This window comes from Solenopsis invicta, chromosome 6, assembly GCF_016802725.1.
Source record: "Solenopsis invicta isolate M01_SB chromosome 6, UNIL_Sinv_3.0, whole genome shotgun sequence".
NCBI lineage: Eukaryota > Metazoa > Arthropoda > Insecta > Hymenoptera > Formicidae > Solenopsis > Solenopsis invicta.
Genome location: NC_052669.1, coordinates 1979784 through 2003435, shown reverse-complemented (window position 1 = coordinate 2003435; position 23652 = coordinate 1979784). Strand labels below are relative to the sequence as shown.

At 32.9% G+C, this 23652-nt stretch overlaps 2 protein-coding genes across 3 annotated transcripts; one reads left to right on the top strand and one right to left on the bottom strand.

The window, feature by feature from the left end:
* Positions 1–1238: 1238 nt before the first annotated feature.
* Positions 1239–13469, top strand: LOC105205289 (UPF0472 protein C16orf72 homolog). Its single transcript, XM_026130577.2, has 5 exons — positions 1239–2011; positions 2310–2381; positions 5979–6150; positions 7514–7653; positions 9143–13469. Exons 1-5 carry the CDS (start codon positions 1819–1821, stop codon positions 9286–9288), a joined length of 723 nt encoding a protein of 240 aa, XP_025986362.1. The 5' UTR covers positions 1239–1818; the 3' UTR covers positions 9289–13469.
* Positions 13099–23212, bottom strand: LOC105205250 (Usher syndrome type-1G protein homolog). 2 transcript variants are annotated; one of them, XM_039450618.1, is made up of 8 exons: positions 22900–23212; positions 21198–21259; positions 19161–19304; positions 17010–17282; positions 16466–16733; positions 15923–16234; positions 15120–15315; positions 13099–14918 (listed from the first exon to the last, which is right to left on the bottom strand). In XM_039450618.1, the coding sequence occupies exons 2-8, from the start codon at positions 21209–21211 to the stop codon at positions 14671–14673; spliced, it is 1455 nt and encodes a 484-aa protein (XP_039306552.1). In that variant the 5' UTR covers positions 21212–21259; positions 22900–23212; the 3' UTR covers positions 13099–14670. The 2 variants fall into 2 exon arrangements, with proteins under 2 accessions (XP_039306552.1, XP_011172882.2); XM_011174580.3 differs by lacking the exon at positions 21198–21259 and having other exon boundaries at positions 22900–23205.
* Between the last annotated feature and the right edge of the window lie 440 nt (positions 23213–23652).

Sequence of the window (23652 nt, the reverse complement as noted above, 5' to 3'; positions counted from 1 at the left end):
CAAGTGTTAAAGTTGGCGATTGCACAGGTTAAGATACCTGTCATCTCGGCGTTATGTAGCAAACTGAGCATGCGCTTTGGGCACGTTTGCATGCTCCATGGGCACACACATACAAAAAGTGCGCGAATTTGAAACATAAATACAGAGCAATATAAGTGATTCAGTGATAAATGAATAAATTAATTAAGTTATCGTGCGGAAAGTAAATGCTTAAAAGGGGGAGGGGCTTCGCCCCTCCCCCCGCCATCCTTTTTTTAACCCAACCCAACCTGGCTTCACGTGGAAAGTGCTTTGTATCATGCAAATTAAGATAAAAGTTAATTTCACTGGAAAACAGACATCGGTAGTTTCAACTTTCATGCAAAACAATTTTTTATTTAAAACTAAGATTCAGGTTGGGTTATTATAAGAAATATTGTACAGATTCATAAATTTCAAAATTTTTATTTAACACTTTTTAAATAAATTAAGTTACTAAAACGCATGCGCATGCGGTCACCAGCATGCAAACGTGACCACAGCGCATGCTCAGTTTGCTACATAACGCCGAGATGACAGGTATCTTAACCTGTGCAATCACCAACTTTAACGCTTGATATCTCGGTTCACGGGCCAGAGCGACACTTTTTCTTGCCAGATTCTTTCATTTTGAGTGAAAACGCGTCAAATGAGCCTAATTTCGTCAAAATCGGAGGTGCAGTGGGTATTCTTAACAATTACCATTTTTTCTTACGAAATGAAGAGTATAGATTTCTTCTATAAAACGACTATGATTGACCAATTTCTTATGGTTACAGCTTTTATAAACCAACCTTTATAGAGTCCTATTTTGATTCGCATCGTCGATTGGCTAATTTAATATAAAATTTTTTGATTGGTGATACAGCAGAAAATATCTATGCATCAGCTCATGTGAGTGGGTATATTCTATCGCATCGTGTTTAAATAGGACTCTTCGTTAATTAGATCAGGCTTGCCAGTTTATGTTTCCCGTTTGAATTGTTTCATTCTAATTCTTTCCTCACACAATTTGTGTTGTGGATCATAGACATTTATAATAATTATATAAATGCAATGTGTGAATAGGCAAAAACGCAACTATTAGCTTTGTGTGATGCTGAGAGAAAGAGAGAGAGAGAGCACTCATCTTTATCGCGCGGTAGATTAGTCCTTCTTTTTTCGGTTGGTGGTACCACTGATATCACCGATCGCGCATTCGACTTCTTCCGCAGAGCGTCGCTTATCTGGACCTCGGTATTGAATGATCGTGCGACGACGTATCGTGTATCGTACATACTTGCGATCCGCGAGCGAGCCTCTGACGCGAGGCGTATCGTAATGGCTGCGACTTGATTTACGGGCGAAGGCCTACGTGAGGCAACGCGGAGAGGCGAGAGCGATTGCGAGAGAAGAGGTGGTCCGTGTGTGGATTGGGTGGAAACGCGAGCAAAGCGTGATTAACGTCGCAATCGCGCAATCGTCACCGTCATTGTCATTATCGTCGTCGTTGACGAGGAAGATTCAGCTGCTCGATCGCTCTCGAGGGCGAAGGACACTCTCGCGAGATTTGTACGCGTGATACCGTGCTCGCATCGTGCGTGTCGCGCGTGGGTGGGCGAGGCGTGTTCATTCGCCTCGATACTCCGATTCCTCGTACATTCTGTCGCGGTATCGTCGCGACGAGCGCTCGTGTGTCTCGTGTCCGCGCGCGCGCGCGTGTGTGTGGTGTGGATCGCGCGTGGTGTGCGGGAGGTTGAGTGCGTGCGTGCGTGCGTGAGGTTGCACTCGAGCAACAGAGCGGTACGTCGAACAGCAGCGATGAGCGACGACAGGAGCGAGGATGATCCGATCATGGACCTCTGGTACAGCAATTGGGAGCAGCAATGCGTCGAGGCGCTCGAGTCCGAGCCCGATTACGAGAGTCAGCTGCACAACGAGAAGGAGATCTATTCGCAGCAGATGTGGACGAAGTTCCAGACCACCGCGTCGGCCATCGCCCAGTTGTACAAAGGTGATCATCGCGTTTCGGACTGCGGAATTCCTTCTTTCTCTTACCTTTTTTTTCACCTTCCAATTCGGCATGAGTGATCCCCCAAGGTCGCCTCCCCCTCGCGCGTTACGCGAATTCTCCATCTCTCTCTTTCGCGTAACATCCATTTTGTCGCGCCGTTACGAGAGCGAGGCTCCTCGCGGGACTCGTTCACACGACCCTCGCGGCTTTCGCTCTCGTTATATCCGCGATAATCGGATTCTTTTAATCCATGTTTATTTTTTTCTCTCTCTCTCTTTACTGCCTTTTCTCTTTGCAGATCGCACGCTGGGGGTCTCGCTGTGGGTGCCCTTTCAGACGGCTGCTGGAACTGTCACATCATTGTACAAAGGTGCGTGTGTCTCAATCTTATGGTGCCCTATCGTCAACAATAACCGCTAGATAACGACATGGCTACCCCTTCCTCTCTTCAATCCCTTCCCCCTACTTCTCCTCTTCCTCCTCCTCCATCCCACTCCCGCCACCTCCTCTCCTCGTGCTGCGGCGCTCCGAAGCGTCACCTTCTCCACGCTCCAATCTTTGTTTCTGCTGTCTTCGTGCTCCGGAATGCTCTATTGTATCATGGGCGGACGTGCGTACCGTCAATGCGAATGAAAATGGATCCCCCCCCCCCCCTCTATCTTCTCGTAATGGCTGACCGTTCAGGGTCAGCTGTTTATCACCAAATGCAACAAACACTGTGACATTAACATGGAATGGAGAAATTTTGTGGATTGGCGACGCGTCTCCCCAATGCGGTCTTTCTCCCTCTCTATCTCTTTCCATCGCACCGATTTTGTCGCAACGCGTAGATCGCCAACGTGCTCGCGCAAATCACCGCGGAAAAATTTACTTGCGGAGTTTCTTTAACGATCCGTAAGCTATCGAACTCACGGGAGCACGGTAGTAAATTTATGGGAAAAATTCGCCCTAACGACTCTCGAATGAATTAAAGAGTACGGAGTATTTCTGATTTATTTTTCTAACCACTTCTTTTTATAGGTTAGATCAGTCGGTCATATCTTTCCATGTATTCATCTGATTCTGAATAACTTTCGATCATCTTAATATTTAATTATACGTGGGCGTGTATTTAATCCAGCAGAATTGCTCCAATGCCACGTGTCCGTTGAAAAAAAACAGCTTTTTTTAGAATGATTAACAAAGAAAGGTCATCAGACGTACGAACTTTTCAAAGATGTAATGTATGTTTCAATTAACAATGTTTAAATTAGAAACGTTTTAATTTATTTTAATCTTTATTAGCCTAATTACAAAAAATATCTAATTATAAGTATCAATTAATAAGTATCAAAATACTATTAATATTAAGAAAATAATATTAATTTATCTCAACGCGCGCTTGGTTGGACGCATATGGTATATTTAACTAAGTCGAAACGTTCCTAATTTAAACATTGTTAATTAAAATTATATTACATTCTAATAAAAAGCTCGTTTATGGTCTTTCTCTATTGTTCTTTTATTTTTTTATTTTTTAGACAAACGAGAGTTTTAAATTGTTTGCAACTTTTTTAACTTAGGTTCTCAATCAATATAGATAGCATGTTTTTTATATATTATTGTAAAAAAAAAAGTATTAACATCAAGTTACAAACATTTACAGAAGTGTGTACAAAATAATTGTATATTAAGATGATTTTGATGAAAACATAAAAAAAAATTAATAAATATTTGGCCAGAGCGATTTTATTTGTAGTATTAAAAGAAAAATACTTTTGTATCAGAAGAGTTCACTATCAGGAAAAACTGAGAAAACCTAGAATTTTCAAAGAATTAATATTTTATTCTTAAAATTCATGGAATTTTACTGATGCTCAGGAAAACTTTTGGAATTTTATTTCTATGTATAAATTTTATCTCTTTTTCTGACAAAATTATTTTTTTGATTATTTTTTCTTGATAATGTAAAATGTCAATAATTGATTAGCATTAAATGTGGCATACACATCCATGTACATTGACATATATTCTTGTGTGACTAAGCTTTTATAAAAGAATCAGTAAGAGACGCTACATTATTCTAAATTGGCGTTATGTGTTTAGTCACTTTAAATTCACTACTTTCAGTGAATTAGATTAGATCGTTGTATGCCATATTTAGTTTATATTATTTCTTTTTAGTACTTTTTGAATTTAATACTTAAAACTAAAGTAATTTTTTTTTATTGTGTGATTAAGGAACGTTAAATAAAATATAGTAAAACATTAAGAATACAACTGAATTTATTGCAAAATTGCACTAAAAATTATTTCTTTAATCTTATTTTGGAATTTTGAATAAAATTCTTAGAAAAATCCAGGAATTTTCGGGGAATTTGTTTACAAAATTTGAGTAAACACTTTGACCACTTTGAAAATTTATTGAATGTGCATGAAATCTTGATAGTTTAAGTTAAAGAGAAAAATTAGATCAATGTCAGAGTCAAACCATAGTTATATCTAAAGAGATCATAGTTAGATCATAGTTATATCTAAATATTGATGACTAATGTCTATTTTACGTTTTTAAGCCTTTGAGTCAGACCTCAAAATGCAAAGTTGATTTAAAATGTTTAGTCTATTTCCATGTTGTATGGATTTAGATGATAATTTATATATAAGAGTTTTTGAGGTTACTACATACAAATTTAATGTTAGAATTTTAAATTTCAAAATGATGAATTCAATATGGTACAAAATTCAAGATATAATAGAATATTGAATTATATTTTGTGCGTCTTTGTTTAATAATGTTTCCAAAGTTGCTAAATGTAAATTTGATATAATATGATAATTAAATTTTACTTTAATATGATAAATAAATATGGTGAAAAATTTTACAAAATATTTTGTAAATCGGTGTATATTAAATTTTTTTAGCACCTTTGCGTATTATGGTTTTTGAATTCGTTGATAATGAATTCAAGTTACAATTACAAAGTTTTAAATAACATTTTAAATAAAACAAAGATTTTGAATAATTTATAGTAAAATATATTAATTTTTATCTCTTGTGTAAAATATAGATTTAATAGCGGACTTATGTTCGCTATATTGTATTATCAATAACTTATTTAGAAATTTCGCATTTGGATACGTAATATCTCTTTATAGTTATTAAAAGAATTTGATATATCTGTTTTATGAAATACTTGATAATTTGTGACGTTTAAAGTTACTATTTTGAATTTGTCAATTTTAAAATTTTACTTAAAAATTTGAAATCTTTGATCTTAAAAACTTTTAAGAAACTATTTTTGTAGTTAATTTTAATAATATTTATAAGAGAAAACAATGATTAATTTATGCGCCTATAGACGCACTAAACACAAAGAGATTAAGGATGTCAAATTATTTATGTTATTAATGACGGTAGACATATCACTTGCAAAAGTGTCAACTTTATATTTGCGACATCACAAAGGCAGTGCTGTTTCTTTACCACAATATATTGATTTTATTATTTTTCGCTTTTCACAATCATTATCTGTCATCAATTTTTTTCCTCTAAACAATTTTTATTTAAAAGTTTTCATTTTTTATCATTTTTTGTATATTATATATTTGTACATAATTTTTCTTTATATTGATTTTTTGTATATTACTATAAACTAAAACAGAACATAAAGATATACTTAGATTTTTTATATGTTTTATTTATCAATTGCAGCAACATAGTTGCAAAAGCTTGTAACATTATTGCAAAAGATAATAATTATGAAAATTATATAAATAATGATTATAATATAATAATGATAATTGTTTTATTTTACAAATAAAAATTATTTATGATAAATATAAAATATATAATTTAATTAAGTAATGAAGATATTATTTGTATCTTTTTGTTATGCTTTTTTTATGTTAAATTTTGTAATTGGTGCATGTGTTTCTATTTGTAAGATTTGTGTTTATATATAAATTTAATCAAAAATTGTTTAAATAGATTCAGTGGACTGTATGAGGCGATGCAGCGATTTGGGAGTGGAAATGGGCAAGCAGAAACGTTGTAAAGAAATTATGAATTGGGCTAGGAAAAAAAGACGTATGATTCGCAGGGAAGATCTTCTTGCATATCTCGCTGGAAAGCCACCTCCACCTCGTTCGCATCCACACAGGTTTACCTTTACTATAGTTTTTTAATTCCAAAAAATTATTAACCTTCAAATGGTACTTGAGCACTTATTAATGACACATCGGTATGAATTGGAATTTGATATTTTGAATTGTAAATATATTCTGAGGATTTAAATAGAAATTTCTTTAAAATCATACTTTACTCGGATACAATTTTTTTACAAATCCAATGATATCACTCAAATTTAGCGAAAAAATTATTTTGCAATAGAAAATTCATTATAAGGAAGTTACTGTTTTGAAAAAATTACTTTTTTGAAGAAATCTGTCATTTTTTTATTATTTTATGAAATAAAGTAAAACTTACGGGATTATTTAATAAGGATATACTTTAACTAAAAATTGTTGTTGCTGCAGAAATAGAAAACGAAATATTTTTTCACGTAGCCAGAAATTAAGGTATTTTCTGTTAGTAACTTGTCTTTTAAAGATAAAAAAAATTTTTTTTAAATAATTTCAATAAAAATTTAAGTATTTTTTAGTAACAAACCTTGCAAGCTTATGAAATAAATTCTTATTAAATACCACTCACATGATTAATATTATACATTAAAAACCGTTTATGTTGTCGGAATATATTGTCGTTATAGACAAAGAAAAAAATGGAATGAGATTATGGAAATATATTTTATTATTTCCTATAGCAATATAAAAAAGGAAGATATTATATTTTAACTTAATCTTTAAAACGATAACTTTCAGTAGTACATAATGCTGCGCAATGACCATTGCATATTCTGCCCAAGTAATTCGGGCATTTCATACGTGTGCATTACTACACAAATTGTTATGCAAATTGTTTTTCAACAATTCTATAAAAATACAAAACAACTTATTTTTAATTTTTTTATAATAAGCGTCTCTATCTTTTTGATTTTTTCTACTATTCTATATTTTTCATAATATGCTATTTTACATTTTAATAAATTTTAAATATAATTTGTCAAAAATTACGTTTTTGTAAAAAATAATGTTTATAATTTTAAGAGAATTATAAATAACATTTAGTATATAAAAGAATATTTATTTTAAATGAAAATAGCGTTCCGTGAATATCAGAAAGAAGCACCGATTTTATACACACTACCAATACATGGGTGCTAATTTGTACTAAAACAATTTTTGAAAATTGCTAGCTCGAGTGAACGAGCTGTAAGTACAGTTTTCGTAATATGACTTTGCACTGGTATACCATTTGAAGTTTAATTTAAATTTATCTTTCTTGTTATATATTTTTTTAAGTTTCATCAAATTAAATTAAAAAAATAAACAAATAAATTTATAAGTTAGTAAATAAATAAGTTGATTGCTTATTAAAAATGCAATCTGTTGACAATGTTGCAGGAGTTCACCCAAACCACGAATGATGGTGTGTGGTTCCCCATCGTCGCAAAGTCAAACAGCGAGTATGGTTATCGCTCCAGCACCAACAACAGGCACCGATCCAGATCCTGAATTACACACATTTAGAGAAGCGTTGTCGGGTATATTATTCTCTAATTTAATTTTTTAAATTTTGTGTCTTTATAATTAATTATTGTTACATTATTTATTGCAGTAGCAACATTTCTACTTAATTTTTAGCTAACATATTTTACGCACCATATAAATTTACTACCCAACTACTACTATCTTTTCTACTTATTTGTAAAATATTATATAATATAGGAGAGGGTAAGGTAAATCGGATCTATTTGCAGTTTTTACTCTTTATAAGCAGATACCGACTGATCGTTAAACTGGAGGTTTTGCTAGAAAGATAATTAAATTTGTTTAATTTTTACTGAAGACTATTTTGATATATTTCTCATTTGTGTTGAACTATAGCGGAAAATAAGAGTACGCTGTTTCCGGTCCGATTTAGTACAAATGGCTTCAAATCGGATCCTCCTATTTTCTGTTTTTTTAATAGAATTTTAGGTTTTTTTTTTTAAGATTTTAACATATTTTTTCAAATATTGAATAAAAGTATTTAACTCCTAATTCAAAAATGCAAATTTTATTGTGAAAAAGATTACTGAAAATTTAATTAATCTGATTTAAAATTAATTAATAAATTCAATTTATTACGAGTCTGATGACTCATAATAGTTCACTAAAATATTTCTAGAACCAGATCTGGTCGACCGATCATCAATGCTACGTAAGTTGCGGTTTTGATGTAATATAAGTCTTGTTTTATGAAAAAAGAGAGGCGTACGTCATATCGGCCTAGAAATTTTCTAGTGTATCACCAATAAAAAAATTTTAACTAATCAGCAATGTGGATAATCACCCAAAAGCAAAAATCCGATACGTGTATTTTTAACGTGTGTATTTTTGAACTTTGAAACAGAGTTCACAATAAACCGCAAAAGTGATCATAAATTCATATTTTCACACTTCTTAGTTATTTTAAATCAATTACTTTTTAAAACTTTTATATTTTTTACACAATGATTAACAAGAATTTTGACAAAATTTTTGCATGATTGCTGAAAATACACGTGCACATCTATTCTATGAATACTATGATAGAGAATTGTCATAACTGCTGTCACACGTTCGGTTTCTTATAATGACTACATTATATGGCAGGCAAATCTGCTAAACCATAATCATTATATATATATATATATATATATTATCTAAATTTAAAAGCTCTTATTATATATATATTTATCTAAATTTAAAAGCTCTTATTTGGAATAAGGTCCAATTTGCTCTGCTCTCTTCTATATATATATGTGTGTGTGTGTGTGTGTGTGTGTGTGTGTGTGTGTGTGTGTGTGTGTGTGTGTGTGTGTGCGCGCGCGCGGTGTGTGTGTGTGTGTGTGTGTGTGTGTGTGTGTGTGTGTCTTTAAATTTTTGTAATATCTTGATTTAAGGAGTCCAGTCATTTTCGATTGAAATTTATATAGAATTACGTTACAAAGAACGCAAACTTATGCGAAATAATGTGCCGGTGATAAAAAAACCATTGAATTTTTCCAGGCTCTCCAGTATCTCGGCGTAGTGGAAGACAAGCCGAACTGTCGGCTTTTATTAGCAACGAATTGGCTCGGCATCATAAACGGCCTGCTTCACACGACGTGGATATGGGATCACCCACGCACAAACGTATGCGTACTACACTGTAACGGCGCGCGATGCGTACGGTAGCTTTACTCCCTCGTTCCCTGTTAATTAATCGTCCTGATTAATGACTAATAGCTCAGCTCCCCTACATAACTCCTGGTTATGTGTAATCATTTGAGGGAAACGGTAGTGGTTTACACTGCCAGATAAGCACGTTCGTGTGTCTTCGATTGCATCTACTGTCGATCTCATTTTATATAACTTTTCAAAATTATTTAATCTATGTACAGTGCATATGTTGTATGCATAAAATTTAAATATTGCATATATAGAATATATTTATGAAATATTTGTTTTGCGTATATTGGCAAACTAATATTTTGTTCACAGTTCAACAATTTTTATTTCCCCTTGTATGCGATTTCAATTTAGAAATTGAAAATTTGGATTACGTGAAATTCTGTATGATATAGATGTATATATGTAATTATACTTCTTGTTTATTGATATATACGAAATCACGCAAGTGAGAGCACACGAACGTGTTTTAACTACTGTTTAAAGTGCCCACACATACACACACACATACACATATACACACGCATACACAATGATCGACGCATCTGACTTTACGTGCAACAATTTATATATGAGACTGTCATTTTGTCGATCTGTGTAAATCAATTTATGAAGAATTTTTTTAGCCAATGTGTGACATTATCCGAAACGTTAAATCTTTAAGCGTCAATACGTATATCGATATGTATGTATCAAAATTTGTAATGACTGATAAGCATTCTGTCAATATTGTTGATATTTCAATATTTTCCTTACATGTGGAAAATCTTGAAGTTCTCGAAGATGAAGCAAAAAGATACTTTTGTGTTGTTTGAAAATTGATAGATAAGTTATGTCAGACTGGGACAGGGAGGTATGAGTGCAAAATATGTTTTTACATTAAATTAAAATTCATCAAGTTGCTCATTTGATTGTTTTTATTATAATTTAATTGTTTGCAATTAATCTTGTAGACGGTTTTTAATCAATGAAATACTTGTTTGTAATAGCCAATATAAAAAAAAATAAAAAAATAAAAAAATAAGAAACGATAGGAAATGATGATAATACGATGATAATAAGCTTAAAATTTTTTCCATTTTAAGTTTTATTTATCAAAAATTGATTACTATATTCTTGTTGAAATGTCTCTGAATGTATAAAATTTGAGTCTATTATTTTTCTTGTATAATATATTTTCTCGTTTATATCATTTATCGTTTATACATTCTTTTCTATCCTACATTTGTTGCATTTCATCATGTGTGCGTCATCATAGGACAAGTTGAGACAGTTGCCCAGATTGTTCAGTTTTTATTTTATGTATCCAAATTCATACGTTATTATAAAATTATTTATAGAGTTAATACGAGAGATTATGATAGCAATCTTTCTTTCTCAAGAAGAGTAAAATATAAGCAAAGTATTAAACTATTTCATTTTTCAACATGGAAAGTGTTTAATTGCAAATGTTACGAGGCATCAAAAATACTTCTCAAAGAGATCTCATTATGAGTTTTTACCGTGGTAAACCAAACGTTTAGTGTAAGAATTTCCATTGTGCGAAAAGGAAAATGGGCAAAATAAAAAGGCAGACATGTTTGTCTGATTTGTTATAAGAATCTAATATTAATACCCCAAAAAAGGGCGATGCGATAGTATAAATTTAGTTTATCTTTTGTTGACGCGTAAGCTAGGTGAGAGAAGATATGATTCATCAAGAAGATACCAAGCTTTACCTCCCGAACAAGGTCTGCGTTAATATTCTACAATTATAAATGGATTTAATATTCCATAGCTCCTCACAGGAGCGCAATGTGTTCGCTATATAGAACTTACGTAAACGTAGACTTTGTCAGGTGTGATAATGATTGCAATATATGTATACGTGTATATATGTGTACATATGTTTTATGTATTTATATATATATATACGTATATATGACGATGTATTTTGTAAAAATGGCGCTTATGATGCGTTTAATGATTTGTGCCAGAGAGTGAGAGCCTCCAATGAAGATAATGATTGTAAATGTACATTAACTTTTACAGTTTTTAACTATGCCTCATAGTACTTCTCTGAGTTTTCAAAGATGTCGCAGACGAATTAGTAGATCGTTATTTTATCGAATCAAACTGTTACGACTCGATTTATACACAAGATCCACGTATTCGTCGGCGAATCGTTCTCTGAAGATCATGTCAAAAGTCGACATACATTTCTATTTGTTTCTTCGCAAGATTGTTTGCAAGAGCGTCATTCGTGAGGGGAGTAAAAATTGTTGTTCAGTTGTAAATATAGCGTACGCTAATAACGGTAAACAATAAACATAAATATACCGCTAATATTATCATTACTAGTATTAATTACTATGCGATAGCTTTAACAATATTTATCAATATCGTGCGATCGGCAATTAATATAATTATCGATGACTCTGCTCTCGATTTACACATTTCCCCGGACGGAGATGGGCGAGATGCAGGGTCCAAGAATTTCGCACGTCAGTGCGAGAACACGCAACAACCGTGGAGAATTTATTTTTCACGAGCAAACCACTTACATGTCTTTACTGTACATGCGAATTAAGCGATCACGGAAGAAAGGTGTTGCTTTCACGATGATGTATTAAGAGGAAAAAAAAAAAAACAGATTGAAGAAAATTTGTACGTTTGCATCGTTTTTAACACGTTTCTTCCTTCGTCCGCGTTCCAGCTGTCGGAAGTATCTCCCATGTAAATGTTGTTCTTTTCGTATAACTATGATATAGAAGAAAGTAATACATTACTTAGGTATTATCGTATGCGAAGATGCCATACTTAGGTACACTTTACCCATAAGCGAGCGCACCAAACTCGACTCGGCGTGACGTCGGGACAACTCTTTACGCGAAACACCGATCTGTTCTCGTTTCCGTTCCATGTGTTCGTGGTACGTCTTCTGACTGCATAATCGAAACGTCCATCCCTGATTGTAATGATGTCTAATATCCGTTTGAGAGAAATACCATCGAGACTTACTCTCGAGAGTCATACTTACCCGATGGACACTGGGGAATACTATGGAGAGTTACTCTCTCGCTCGCATCTTCTTATTCTCTTTACTTCCGAGAGTCGCTCTCAAGTGGACAGATCAGTGATAATTTGTGTACTTTTTTTTTCATTAGCGAATAAGCAACTTGAGTACGCGGTTTCGCCGGTATAATTGGCATTTTTCTATCTTGCGTAATAGTCGCCCGTGCGCATGGGACGACACTTGGAGGTCGGCGAAAAAATTTTCCCACACGTGTGAGGAAGCTTTCCCTTTCTCATGGAAGAATTATCTCGTCGGAAATCTCTCTGTAGACCGTCATTACATATAGGTATAATGTACATCGAGTAAATATGAAATTAAAATGGTTTTGTTGAGTAAAATAATTAATTAAGTTTAGACGACATGTTACGTAATTTTTAATTTGTATTAAAAATTATTACACATTTAATTCAAAATTAGAATTTAATAATCTGACAATTCCTGCGAATAAAGTTCGTAAAAAGGAATTCTTTTTGACTAGATACATCATAAAAGATACATCATATCTATGTCAAATGAATTGCTATATGAATTGTGTGAAATATTTTATGTTTATGAGATATTAATGATATTCGTTTATATAAAAATATATAAAAATGTATGATAATACAATGATGAATAAGCGCCTAACAAACGTTTCTAAAAAAAAAAAAATATAATATTTGAAAATATATCGAAATCAGTATGATAGAAAGACCGGTGTAATAGTGTATTCATAGGCTAAAAAGAGCGGAGGTGAAGAGAGTCAGGAGGGATCACTTGTATATTATATCGTTCACAGTTATATTGTAATTGGTACGTTCATAGATACGCAGGAACGTATATAAGCGCGTCTAACAGACGCGAGGCACCAAAAAATTTTTTATGAGCGTATCTTTCCGTTTCTCGTTATTCCGATGCACATTGCTGCAAGTTGCATTGGTGCACTTTCGCGAGAACGAGTGTACCGTGACATGAGACTTGCACGAACATGACGCCTTGGTCGGGGCACGACGCGTTCATGGCAAGGCGTGAAATGGTGCTGTTACTTTCTTGCGAACATAAGAAGCTTGTATATTTTTGCGCCTCTTGTTTGTAAGATAATCATTTACAAATAAATCACGAGAAAAAGTCTGTGCCGTGGCATTCTCCTGCCCATCACGCTCACACTTTCTCTCCTACGATCCTATACGAACCATTGTGTATATATACATACTTTATTGTCACATAATTATTTTGTACATTTTTTGCGCTACAATATTGTGGATATAATATGTACCATACACGATGTTAAAATTAATGCATGAAACGTAATCTATAACATGTGATTCATAATTATTACTAGGGCTCAGTTATATTTTAAACATAGATAAAAATCTAATTGCGCACGTAATTAAATGGTCACTCACATTAAAATTGCATTAGGTTTTAAAAGATAAACAATGACAATCTTTTTTTATCATTATTAATATAAAGCTAAATTTAGTAATTGTGTTTCGGACATAAATGATGAAAAGAGTAAATTCTGATTACTGTGCCAAATAGTTTAACAGTAAAAAAATGAAATTAAAATAAGTTCTGATGTTCAATGTCTTTCGTAAACAGTTAATTTTTTTTCATATTATCTTTTGTAGTAATTAATATAATTAATACTGTTAAATATTTAAAAAAGTTATAGTAAAAATATATATTTCATTACCTGTGTGAAAATTAAAAAATTTCGTGCATAGTACATGATACATATATCTAATTAGAATAACAAGTCAGGCTGATGTTGAGTAAAACATCAACGACGGTACATTTTATGGCAGTGTATATGGTGTATTGAATTTGTTTTTTTAATTATGGCATGTATTGTTCTATCTTACTTATCTATTATTTAGTGCCATCGATACTTCATTCTCCTTTTTCTATATTTTTTCTTATTTTTAATATAAAAATTTCTGATTATTTATATAATTACGATTACGTAATTTAGCCAATGAGATCAATTAAGTATAATAGGAAAATTATATCCGTAATAATAGGAAAATATGTTGACAATGGATAGACTACAATAGATAAAACTACAAGGCACAAAGAAGTTCGATCTTAAGAGCCTTCTGATAGAATAATTTTTCAATAATTTTTTTATGTCTAATGAGATTACTTTGCGCGATTTTCATAAAAGTATCGATTTTTTATTTTACGTTTAAAACGTAAAATAAGATTAAAATAACTATTTCCTACTTTTATCTCTTGCATTCAAACCTACTTCGAAACCTTAATACTTCATTTGTGGACGGACAGATAATTTCGTTAATAGCATTACATTCTCTTATGCAATATACTATTTTCACAATCTACTATCTTTGATAATACTTTCCGGCGTGTTCAGCGCTTTTTTCCGGTTTGCAATTGCGTTAGTGAGTTTTCGTCTGGGACCAAGTGGAAGTTTGAGGGCTGCTATGTCGGTTTCAGTGAGCAGCATCAGAGCTTCCAGATCAATTTGCTCCGATTCCAAAATGGGATGTATGGATGTGAGATTATTGGCAACTAAAAATCTCTGCAAAGGTGTCCATTCCTCGTCCGTTTCTTCACCTTCTGTTCACAGATTAACATAAAATATAACATTCTGCTTTTCTTGCACACGAAATATATATAATAATGTGAAAAAAATGATGAAAGATGATTGATTATCGCGCACCGTTTCTTACAACACGTGATGCATTGTCGTATTTTATATTGCAAAGACCATTGCATAAGTATTCCAATTACACTTTTTGCAAGGTTCATTGAACTTACCTGAAAGAAGATCCTCATCCCACAAGCTTTGCCGGCGTGCTAAACTACCGGCACTTCCTATACTGATCTCCTCATTGTGTCCATTTGGGCTGAACTTATTACTGTTTATAGATCCATTTGTTGAGCCATTTGCGGAATGATTGCTATTTGGAACATCCGTTTGCGTGACTGGCAGATTATCCAGCGTAGATGTTATCTACAAAAGAAAATTATGCATTATCTTACGCAAACATAGGAAAAAAAATTAAACTAGCTCGTCTACCGCCGCTTCTTCCGTTTGTTCACACCTCGTTGCATAATTACGCGATTAGTGCATCCGATGAATATCTATTACGTATTTCAGTGCTGTAATCGTTTAAAAGATCGTTAGCGTTTCTGCAACGATTCTCACAATTCATTTCTTTGTTCCTCTTAAATCATGATTAAAATGGGACAAGCGATAGTTTATCTCGTCGTAAAAGAAAACTCAGTATAACGTTAAAGCGTACTGATTTCTACGAGTCGAATAGTTATTACGAAGGTAGTCATGTGGAACGATAACATTTGTGAGATGAAGATTACAGCATGTAAGGATGACACTAAAACGTTTGTAAAAATATAAAAAAAAAACATTGTGGCTTGTGCACATTTCTATAACTCGAGGTTTCTAAATGACATAGAATGTAGCTAAAAATACAGAAGATATTTTTTTAGAATAATTTTCTTGCTCGTAGTATTTCTTTTAGTTTAACATCGGTTTTATTGTAGGCAAAGCTGTAACTCGTGATGTAAAAATGATCCAAGATACAAATGTTAAGACTAACCGCCCTTCTAAAAGCCACCGAACCGAAACCAGGTCGGTTGAAAATGCTGGCTGGTTCCTGCAGAAAAGTGGTGTCCTTCGCAACATTCAAGTTTTCTTCTTCTCGATCCTCCTCCTCCTCGTCGTATATCCTTTCACCTAAGAGATCGGGCGTGCTCTGCGATTTACTGAGAGTACCCCATACATCAGAGATCTTTCCTCTTCTGATGCCTATGTGCTGCGGCTGAGTGTCGTACGTGCCTACGTACATAACTTCAGAATCCCGTCGAACACCAGTGAGACTTCGAACCGACTTCTTCCCATTCACTTCGACCTGTAATAACATATGCGATATTATGTAATTTATTGGGCATTAAATTAAACAAGAAAATATCATTTGAAATAAGTTGCGACTCTAAAATGTTATATAATTTTTCATTATTTCTATTTTATATGTTATATCGAAAGTTTAAATTTAAAAAATTATGTTTAGATTTGTTTTTTGACATTTTTATTCTATCATGAAAAATTGTATGGTATTTTTGTTACTTATATATATTTTTACCTCCACGACTTTAAAGTCGTTGATGGCTTTCTTAGCTAAAGCCTTCCGACAAACTGTGCTGCCGTGTCTTTTCGTGGTGGTACCAACGATGTCGCTGAATGTCGGCGAAGGTTTCATTCGGCCTCTAAAGGTCAGTACCCCGGGCCGTTGGGAGTTCAGCTCATTTATTGCGTCGAAGTCTGATTTAGCACGATCCTTTATCAGTTTCTTCTGTTCTTTTTCCGCCCTAATCTCGGCCAATTTTTGTTTCTTCATGTATTCTTTCAGCCTTAACAGAAAAATACTCATATAATTGGTACACAGATCTAATATATTTAAAATAGAAAATAAAATGTTGAAAGATTGGATGAAAATCTAATATAGATTAATATAACGTAATATGCTAATCTCAATGAGTAAAAGAGATTAAAACTGTGAATGAAATGATTTATGTTCTATCACAGAAACACGTTTAGTCGAACGATCTGTGAATGGCAGATGATTCTCTCTCACTCTCTCTTTTCAAGTAGGAGGCGCAAAAACAATTCGCATTCCACAACCGTACCTCTTCTCCGCATCTCTCTCCGCCTTTTCCCGAAGTAACCGGCTTTTCTTGCGATTATTCAATTCCTGATCAGCCTGAGCGATGTCTAGGAACTGTAAGATCTTCTCGCAGCCGTTTATCGCCGCAAGTTCACGGGCGGAGTGCCGGTCGATGTCCAGCGACCAGATATTGCAGCCGAACTTCACCAAGAATTTAACACAGAATTCGTGGCCCCTCGCCGCTGCCAGGTGCAAGCATGTATTACCGAAATAATCGGTCTTGTCCGGATCGCCTCTACGATAAAACGGTCACGTTATGCCGAGATAAAATGTAGGACGAATTTTTCAGATTTTAAAAAGAAACGAAAAATTTTAGAGATTTGTAATAAAAATCATTTAAGTATATGAATATATAAATAAAAAGAATATATAATGTGTATGTAATACGTATCATTTATATAAAAATATATACAATGCATAAAAGTAATGAAAATATGTATATTTTTTATATTTTTGTTTTTCTATCTAGGAGAAAGATAATACAGGTTTTTATTTTATGATATTTAATAAAGTCAAGAGAGAGAGAGGTTGAGTAATAACTAGTTAAAAAGTTAAAAAATGTATTAACTGAGTTAATTTTAATTTTTAGCTTTTTTTATTTTTGAAACGTAAACTTTAATTTATTATTTTTTCTAAGTTAAAAATTTATCTATGTAGAGGAACAAAATTATAAAGAAAAAATATATTTCTATATAAAAAACAATATTCTTTGTTATTTGATATATAAACTTAATTTACAAATAATATATTAAAAATTGATGGACTTACATTATAATTATTTAAAACTTTAAATAATTACGATTTTCTAATTTTATATTGATAATGCTTCCAAAATTAACTCAATTTAATCTTAACGTAATTTTTAATTGTCTTAGTTTTTGTTCATGTAATTTTTAACATAACTAAATTAATTTTATAAGCTATTAACTTTAATTTAGTTAAAAAATATTTATTAACTTATCCAATACTGAGTAAAGTACTCTTGTGTTTTGAAGTTGAACGGACATTTGAATGTAAAATATACAAGGTACATTTTTGATAATATAATAGATTAGAACCGTTTTTCAGCTTTGAAGACATTTTTTGATTGAAAGTTTTGTATATTAGTTTCCTTAACAATTTGTATAATTAAACATGAAATTTTTACATTAATAGCAACAATTTTAAAAAATAATTTTAAAATTTAGCTTCGTAAGAATTTACTGAAGAATTCGCTTCTATTAAATTGACTAGAAAAACAGATAAATAGTTTGAAGTGTTCAAGTAAGAAACGAGATGAATATTTCGTTCATTATTTGTATCGTAAATGCATACACTTGTATTTTCGGATACATGGGGTTTGCGTCGACCTGCCTTTTATGAAGTACGCGTTCCATTGTTTATCATTCATTCGACCGCGGTTTCCGCAACTGTGCAGTCGATGGACACCTGTAATGCGTGCTTCCGGTTCCGTGCACGTATTATTACGATATACAATGGAACAGAACTCGAAGGGCCCGATGGCGGGATCTTCAGGAACGGACCAGTTTCGAATCGACATTTCGTCATTTTGCCAACACACTAGCGATCAATGGGATTATGTTTAGAATTTTATTTAAAAAGTCTATAAATATCCGACGCGATAAACGACCGGAAGCGTCGAGGAACTCCAGAGTATTTTGGAGTTGGTTGGAGCAGCTTGTAGTTGAGGTAAGTATTAATTATGGAGTCCTAGCGGGGCTATCGTGCTCACGGGGCACGACGACCTCGTGCCTGATGGGCACCAATGTTTCGTGTGAGTGGATAAAACATGAAGTTATACCTTTTCATCGAATGTGCCTCATTCCAGTAACTAGTTTCTGTAACGGCGAGGTTTTACGTGCCGATTTACACGTTCGATTTATTAGCAATTTTTATTTATTGCAATGCAATATTTACCAAAGTCAGTCCGCAAGAAATTGCAATGCAATGACCAAATGCGTTGTACGTGTAGCGTAGCCAGAAAAAAAAATATTAGGAAAGAAATGTCACGTTGCGTGCACTAGCTATCGCATGCCGTTGTAAAATACGACACGCTAGTTACACTTGGTCATTGTACAATAAATAGGAAAAATAAGATTAGGCATGCACATACCCTTTGGCGACCAGCAGTCTCAGAGCATCTACGTGGCCTTCGAAGGCTGCCCATAATGTCGGGGTCATTCCTCCTTCATCTCGCGCGTTACAATCCTTTCTCGTGGCTTCCTTCAGAACATCCAACGTGCCTTCTTGCGCGGCCCTTCGATAAAGAGAAGTTTGTACATTATATTATTCTTTGGGTTTTATTAGATGTTTTTAGGCTTTAGCTTTGTTCCAAGTACTAAAACTCGAATATTAAAACAAATATCGAATAAAACAAATCGAATAGTAGTAAAAAATGTCGTTATTTATGAAAAATTATTCACAAGCAAGTAGAAACTATCTGTGTATATCTGTGTATATTGATATAAAAATATCTTATTTATTAATTGCATGTATTAATAGAACAATATGTATGTAAAAAAATATATAAAAAGATATATATAATCCACTTCCCAAATATCGATGAAATATTTTAATATTAAGATATTTCTGTCAAGATATATTTATTAAATTAAACTTTTTAATACTAAAATGTTAAATTCAAATTTTATATTAAATAATTTAATATTAAAATATTATAATGTATAATAATTAATTTAAGATATTAAAACTTTTTATTAAATTTTAATTGATGTAACAATTATATATGCGCGGTATTTTTGCTCTCTCTTTTTCTGTCTCTCCCTGTAAAAAAAATATTTTTACTTCTTCGAGATATTCGAAGTATATATAGTGTTGTGAAAACTGTACTTGTCGTACCTTTTATCGTACGATGTATCGTGCAATGTCTTATCTGGATTTAACCAGGTTGTTTTTTTTTTTAATTATTGTCGCGTGTATTTTTTAAAGAAAAAATCGCAAACCTTAGCAGAAAGTCGTCGCGAATACATATATTCACGTGCCTTAACATCTGATAATCTATGGCGGCTCGCGAAACCTTAATTAACAAATTAAATTGCTAAAGTGCATGCAACGGCGCGACGCGAGAGGCTTGTGTTTTCCTTCCTTTTAATTAGGGAAATTGGGATGTTAAAGAAAATGCGCGCGATTTGCGTGGCGAGGCCACGGGCGCTTTCGATTTGTCGATGCTGCATTCCATGAACTGATTTCAGCGCATGTTATTAATTGATACTTTATCAATGTCATCAAGTAACAACATATAATGATGATCTTCTGCTACGAATATTTTTATTGCATTTAGAAACATTGGAAATATCATTTATTCTTGTTTCATAAAAATCTTGTGACATAAAAATCTCGATAATAGTTACATTATTAGTATGCTTAATTAAAAGGTAACTGTAATATTAACAAAATGTTATGCTATTGTTTAACTTTGTATAACTCGAAATATGTGCAGCCAAATAAAAAGTTAAATAACAAAATAAGAAACATTCGAGTGTACATGTATTCGTATGATAATACTCTCAAGTTTATAAAGAATGAGTATATATAATTAAATCTTAAAATATACCTTGAAAAAGTTTCGAAATGCTTGAAAGTAAAAATACCTCATAATAATTGTCGGTTATTAAATATTGGCATACTGGCGTCAATACACAATAGCCAACATTTGTTATAAGATGCTTTTACTTTCAAACATTTCGAAATTTTTTCAAGGTATATTTTAACATTAACGGCAAGCTACTAAATAAACGATTCTATAAGTAATTATACAATTCGTCATTCAATAATGGAAATAACACGGTGGCCATAATGCCTATACGCATATAATACCATTTTCTCCTTTAATATAATAACAAAATTCTTTTGAAGCGAACCGAATAGAATGAGATATTTCTTCCCAAATTAATTACTAAAAATTCAAATTTTGAAGAGAGTTGTTTCTGTGAATTGAGATTACCGTAAGAAAAGATAGTGAAGTAGAAACGTATTGTGTATAGAATTCAATTTTTTTTGTAAGATTAACATATCAATCGTGCAGTGTACAACACTTTCCACTGCTAACGAAAGTTGATTAGTTCACTAGAAATTTTTACAGATGATCTGTGCGATAAATTCCCATAGTGAATGAAATAAGAGCACAGACCTCTCCTCATGCATGAATTCCGCACGCGCACCGCTGATGTATGTGATAGCACATGAAACAGCCTGTAATCACGGTTATTTTGTGCTTGTACAATTATTCGAAATCTTCTAATCTCTTTATTTAATAAACCGTGCGGATGTTACTGGGAATCGTTGCCGACTCTCTCTCTCTCTCTCTCTCTCTCTCTCTCTCTTTTTTACCTGTCCAACTAATAAACGCTCTCTCTCTCTCTCTCTCTCTCTCTTTCTTTTTTACCTGTCCAACTAATAAACGTTGTTAAAACATAATATATTAATTTTCGTGCTTAACGTGTCTCCATTTATTTTGACAGCTCATTACATTTCGTCATTATAAATACGCGAGATTCGATTCGGTTCATGTCTTCTCATTTCGTTCCAGTTGCTAAACATCGGTCAGCAGATATTTTTGACGAGACGGAGCGATTATCATTAATCCTGTGCGAATACTTTCATTCATGATTCGAGTGTCACATTGTCAAAAAATCTTTTGGCATGCTAAGTGACGTTGGAACAAAATTTTTGATATCACATTTAATAAAACGACACAATTAAAAAAAACAAAGTCTTTTAGTTTAAATATTTTAAATCACTAAAATATAATATCGTTTTTAAATGTGATTTTGGTGAAACAATTTGGTTTACAGATAGTAGAGGAATAAAAGTATTATTACCTCTCTTTACTTAGTGTAGTTAATTCTTATCAAAGTTCTCTTCTTTTTGTAAACAGCCAACAAAATAACAATTATTTTAATTATATAGTTGCAGCAAACAAATGAGCGATATGTCATTAAGAATAATGGAATAGAAGTATCGAACTTTCGCACAGTCAATCTTGTTATATTATTCGCAAGGTTGGGTAGCAAGTAGTTAGAAAGTTAAAAGTTAAATAATAATGTTAAAATGTTAATAACTTGTAATTTAACTAAATTAATTTTTAATTTTAATTAGTCACTTTTAGAACATATGAATTTAAACTTATTAACTTTTTTCTTAAGTTAAAAGAAAAAAATACAATCTTACATAAAAAATAATATTTCTTTGTTATTTCTTAAACTTAAGTTATAAATAAAATATTAAATTTATTTGATGTTTCATATTATATTATAATTGTTTTTATGTAATCTAATTTTAAAACATTTTGATTTTCTAAATTAATATGAATAATACTTTTCAAAATTAACTTTTAATTTAACTTAATTTAATCTTAACGTTATTTTAAACAAGTCAATTTTTTGTTTATGTAACTTTTAACGCAATTAAATTAATTAAAAAACCCAGTTAAAAAAAATTTAACTTGCTCAATCCTGATTATTCGTATTTATAATAGAATAAAATAGAGCAAGAAAAAGATTGTAACATATTCAAAATTGTATTTGATCTGTAACTCTCTTGATTATTATATTCGCGTATTATTAATGCGCGTATTTGGCTATTCTCCCCGTGCTGTCGAATTGCTTCGCGCAATCGACCGTGCCGCGTCGAGAGACTCGGGGATATTTTTTTTCAAACTCAAGGCGAGTACCTCGCCCTACGACATTTCTCCGCTTTCCGGGGATAAGTCCTACGGACGAGCGGATACGAAAATAAGAGCAGAGGAAAAGTCGGAAGAAAGAGAGAGCGATACATAAAGAGAAAACCGCACGGTATCCTCTTGAGGAAGAAAAAAAAAGAAGCGCACTCACTTATGAAATCGCTCGGACGACATCTCGCGCGCGTCGTTCGTCGCTCCGCGAGTCCGGCTATCCTAACGACAGCATTGTTCGCAATTCCAGGTAACGCCCGGGACGTCTTGTTTGAAAATTCGGCAAGGAAGAGGACGCGAAACGCGCGCGAGGATACAACAGTGACAGTATGATGCGGCGCCGAGGCGGAACGCCCGTGTCGAGAGTACGTCCGGCGGTGCACTGCTCGAGCGAGCGGCGACTTACACGGCTTACACCTGGGGGCCCCCGCGCGGCGCGCGGTCTCCCGCCGCACGTACCCCGTCCACCTGGCTGTCACGCTTCGCTCCACCGACTCGATAATCTCACCTCTCGCTATCTCGCGTGCGGTGCTCCACGCAATTTGCCTTGCCGCCACCTGGCAGGGTTAGGTAAGTTAATATTTTTTTCCAATCCAAGTGGTACGTATAAATTTTCAGAAAAAATAATTTCACAAAATTGTGTAATTTAATTCAATCTAAGTAATATGTGTTTTTCAAAAATGTATGAAATCTTTTAATTGCGTCAATTACAAAGAGGATATTTTACATAGCATATAATATTACTGCAACATTGCAACAATATTATTATTTTTTCTGTGTAATATTACTATGAAATATAGCAGAAATATTGCTAAAATATTATTAAGATGTCATAGTAATATTACAATGTCCACGTAATCGAAATTACAGTAATATCCTATAATACAAAGCTCCGATTAAGCTCTCAAAGATT

Bases quoted from the DNA above. Each gene is read 5' to 3' on its own strand.
- LOC105205289 (XM_026130577.2), top strand. From the start codon at position 1,819: ATGAGCGACGACAGGAGCGAGGATGATCCGATCATGGACCTCTGGTAC. The intron at 6,151-7,513 runs GTTTACCTTTAC...ACAATGTTGCAG, and splicing joins CCTCGTTCGCATCCACACAG to GAGTTCACCCAAACCACGAA. The intron at 7,654-9,142 runs GTATATTATTCT...GAATTTTTCCAG, and splicing joins ATTTAGAGAAGCGTTGTCGG to GCTCTCCAGTATCTCGGCGT.
- LOC105205250 (XM_011174580.3), bottom strand. From the start codon at position 22,922: ATGTCGTCCGAGCGATTTCATAA. The intron at 16,235-16,465 runs GTAAAAATATAT...ATGTTATTACAG, and splicing joins ACGACTTTAAAGTCGTGGAG to GTCGAAGTGAATGGGAAGAA. The intron at 14,919-15,119 runs GTAAGTTCAATG...ATCTGTGAACAG, and splicing joins GGATGAGGATCTTCTTTCAG to AAGGTGAAGAAACGGACGAG.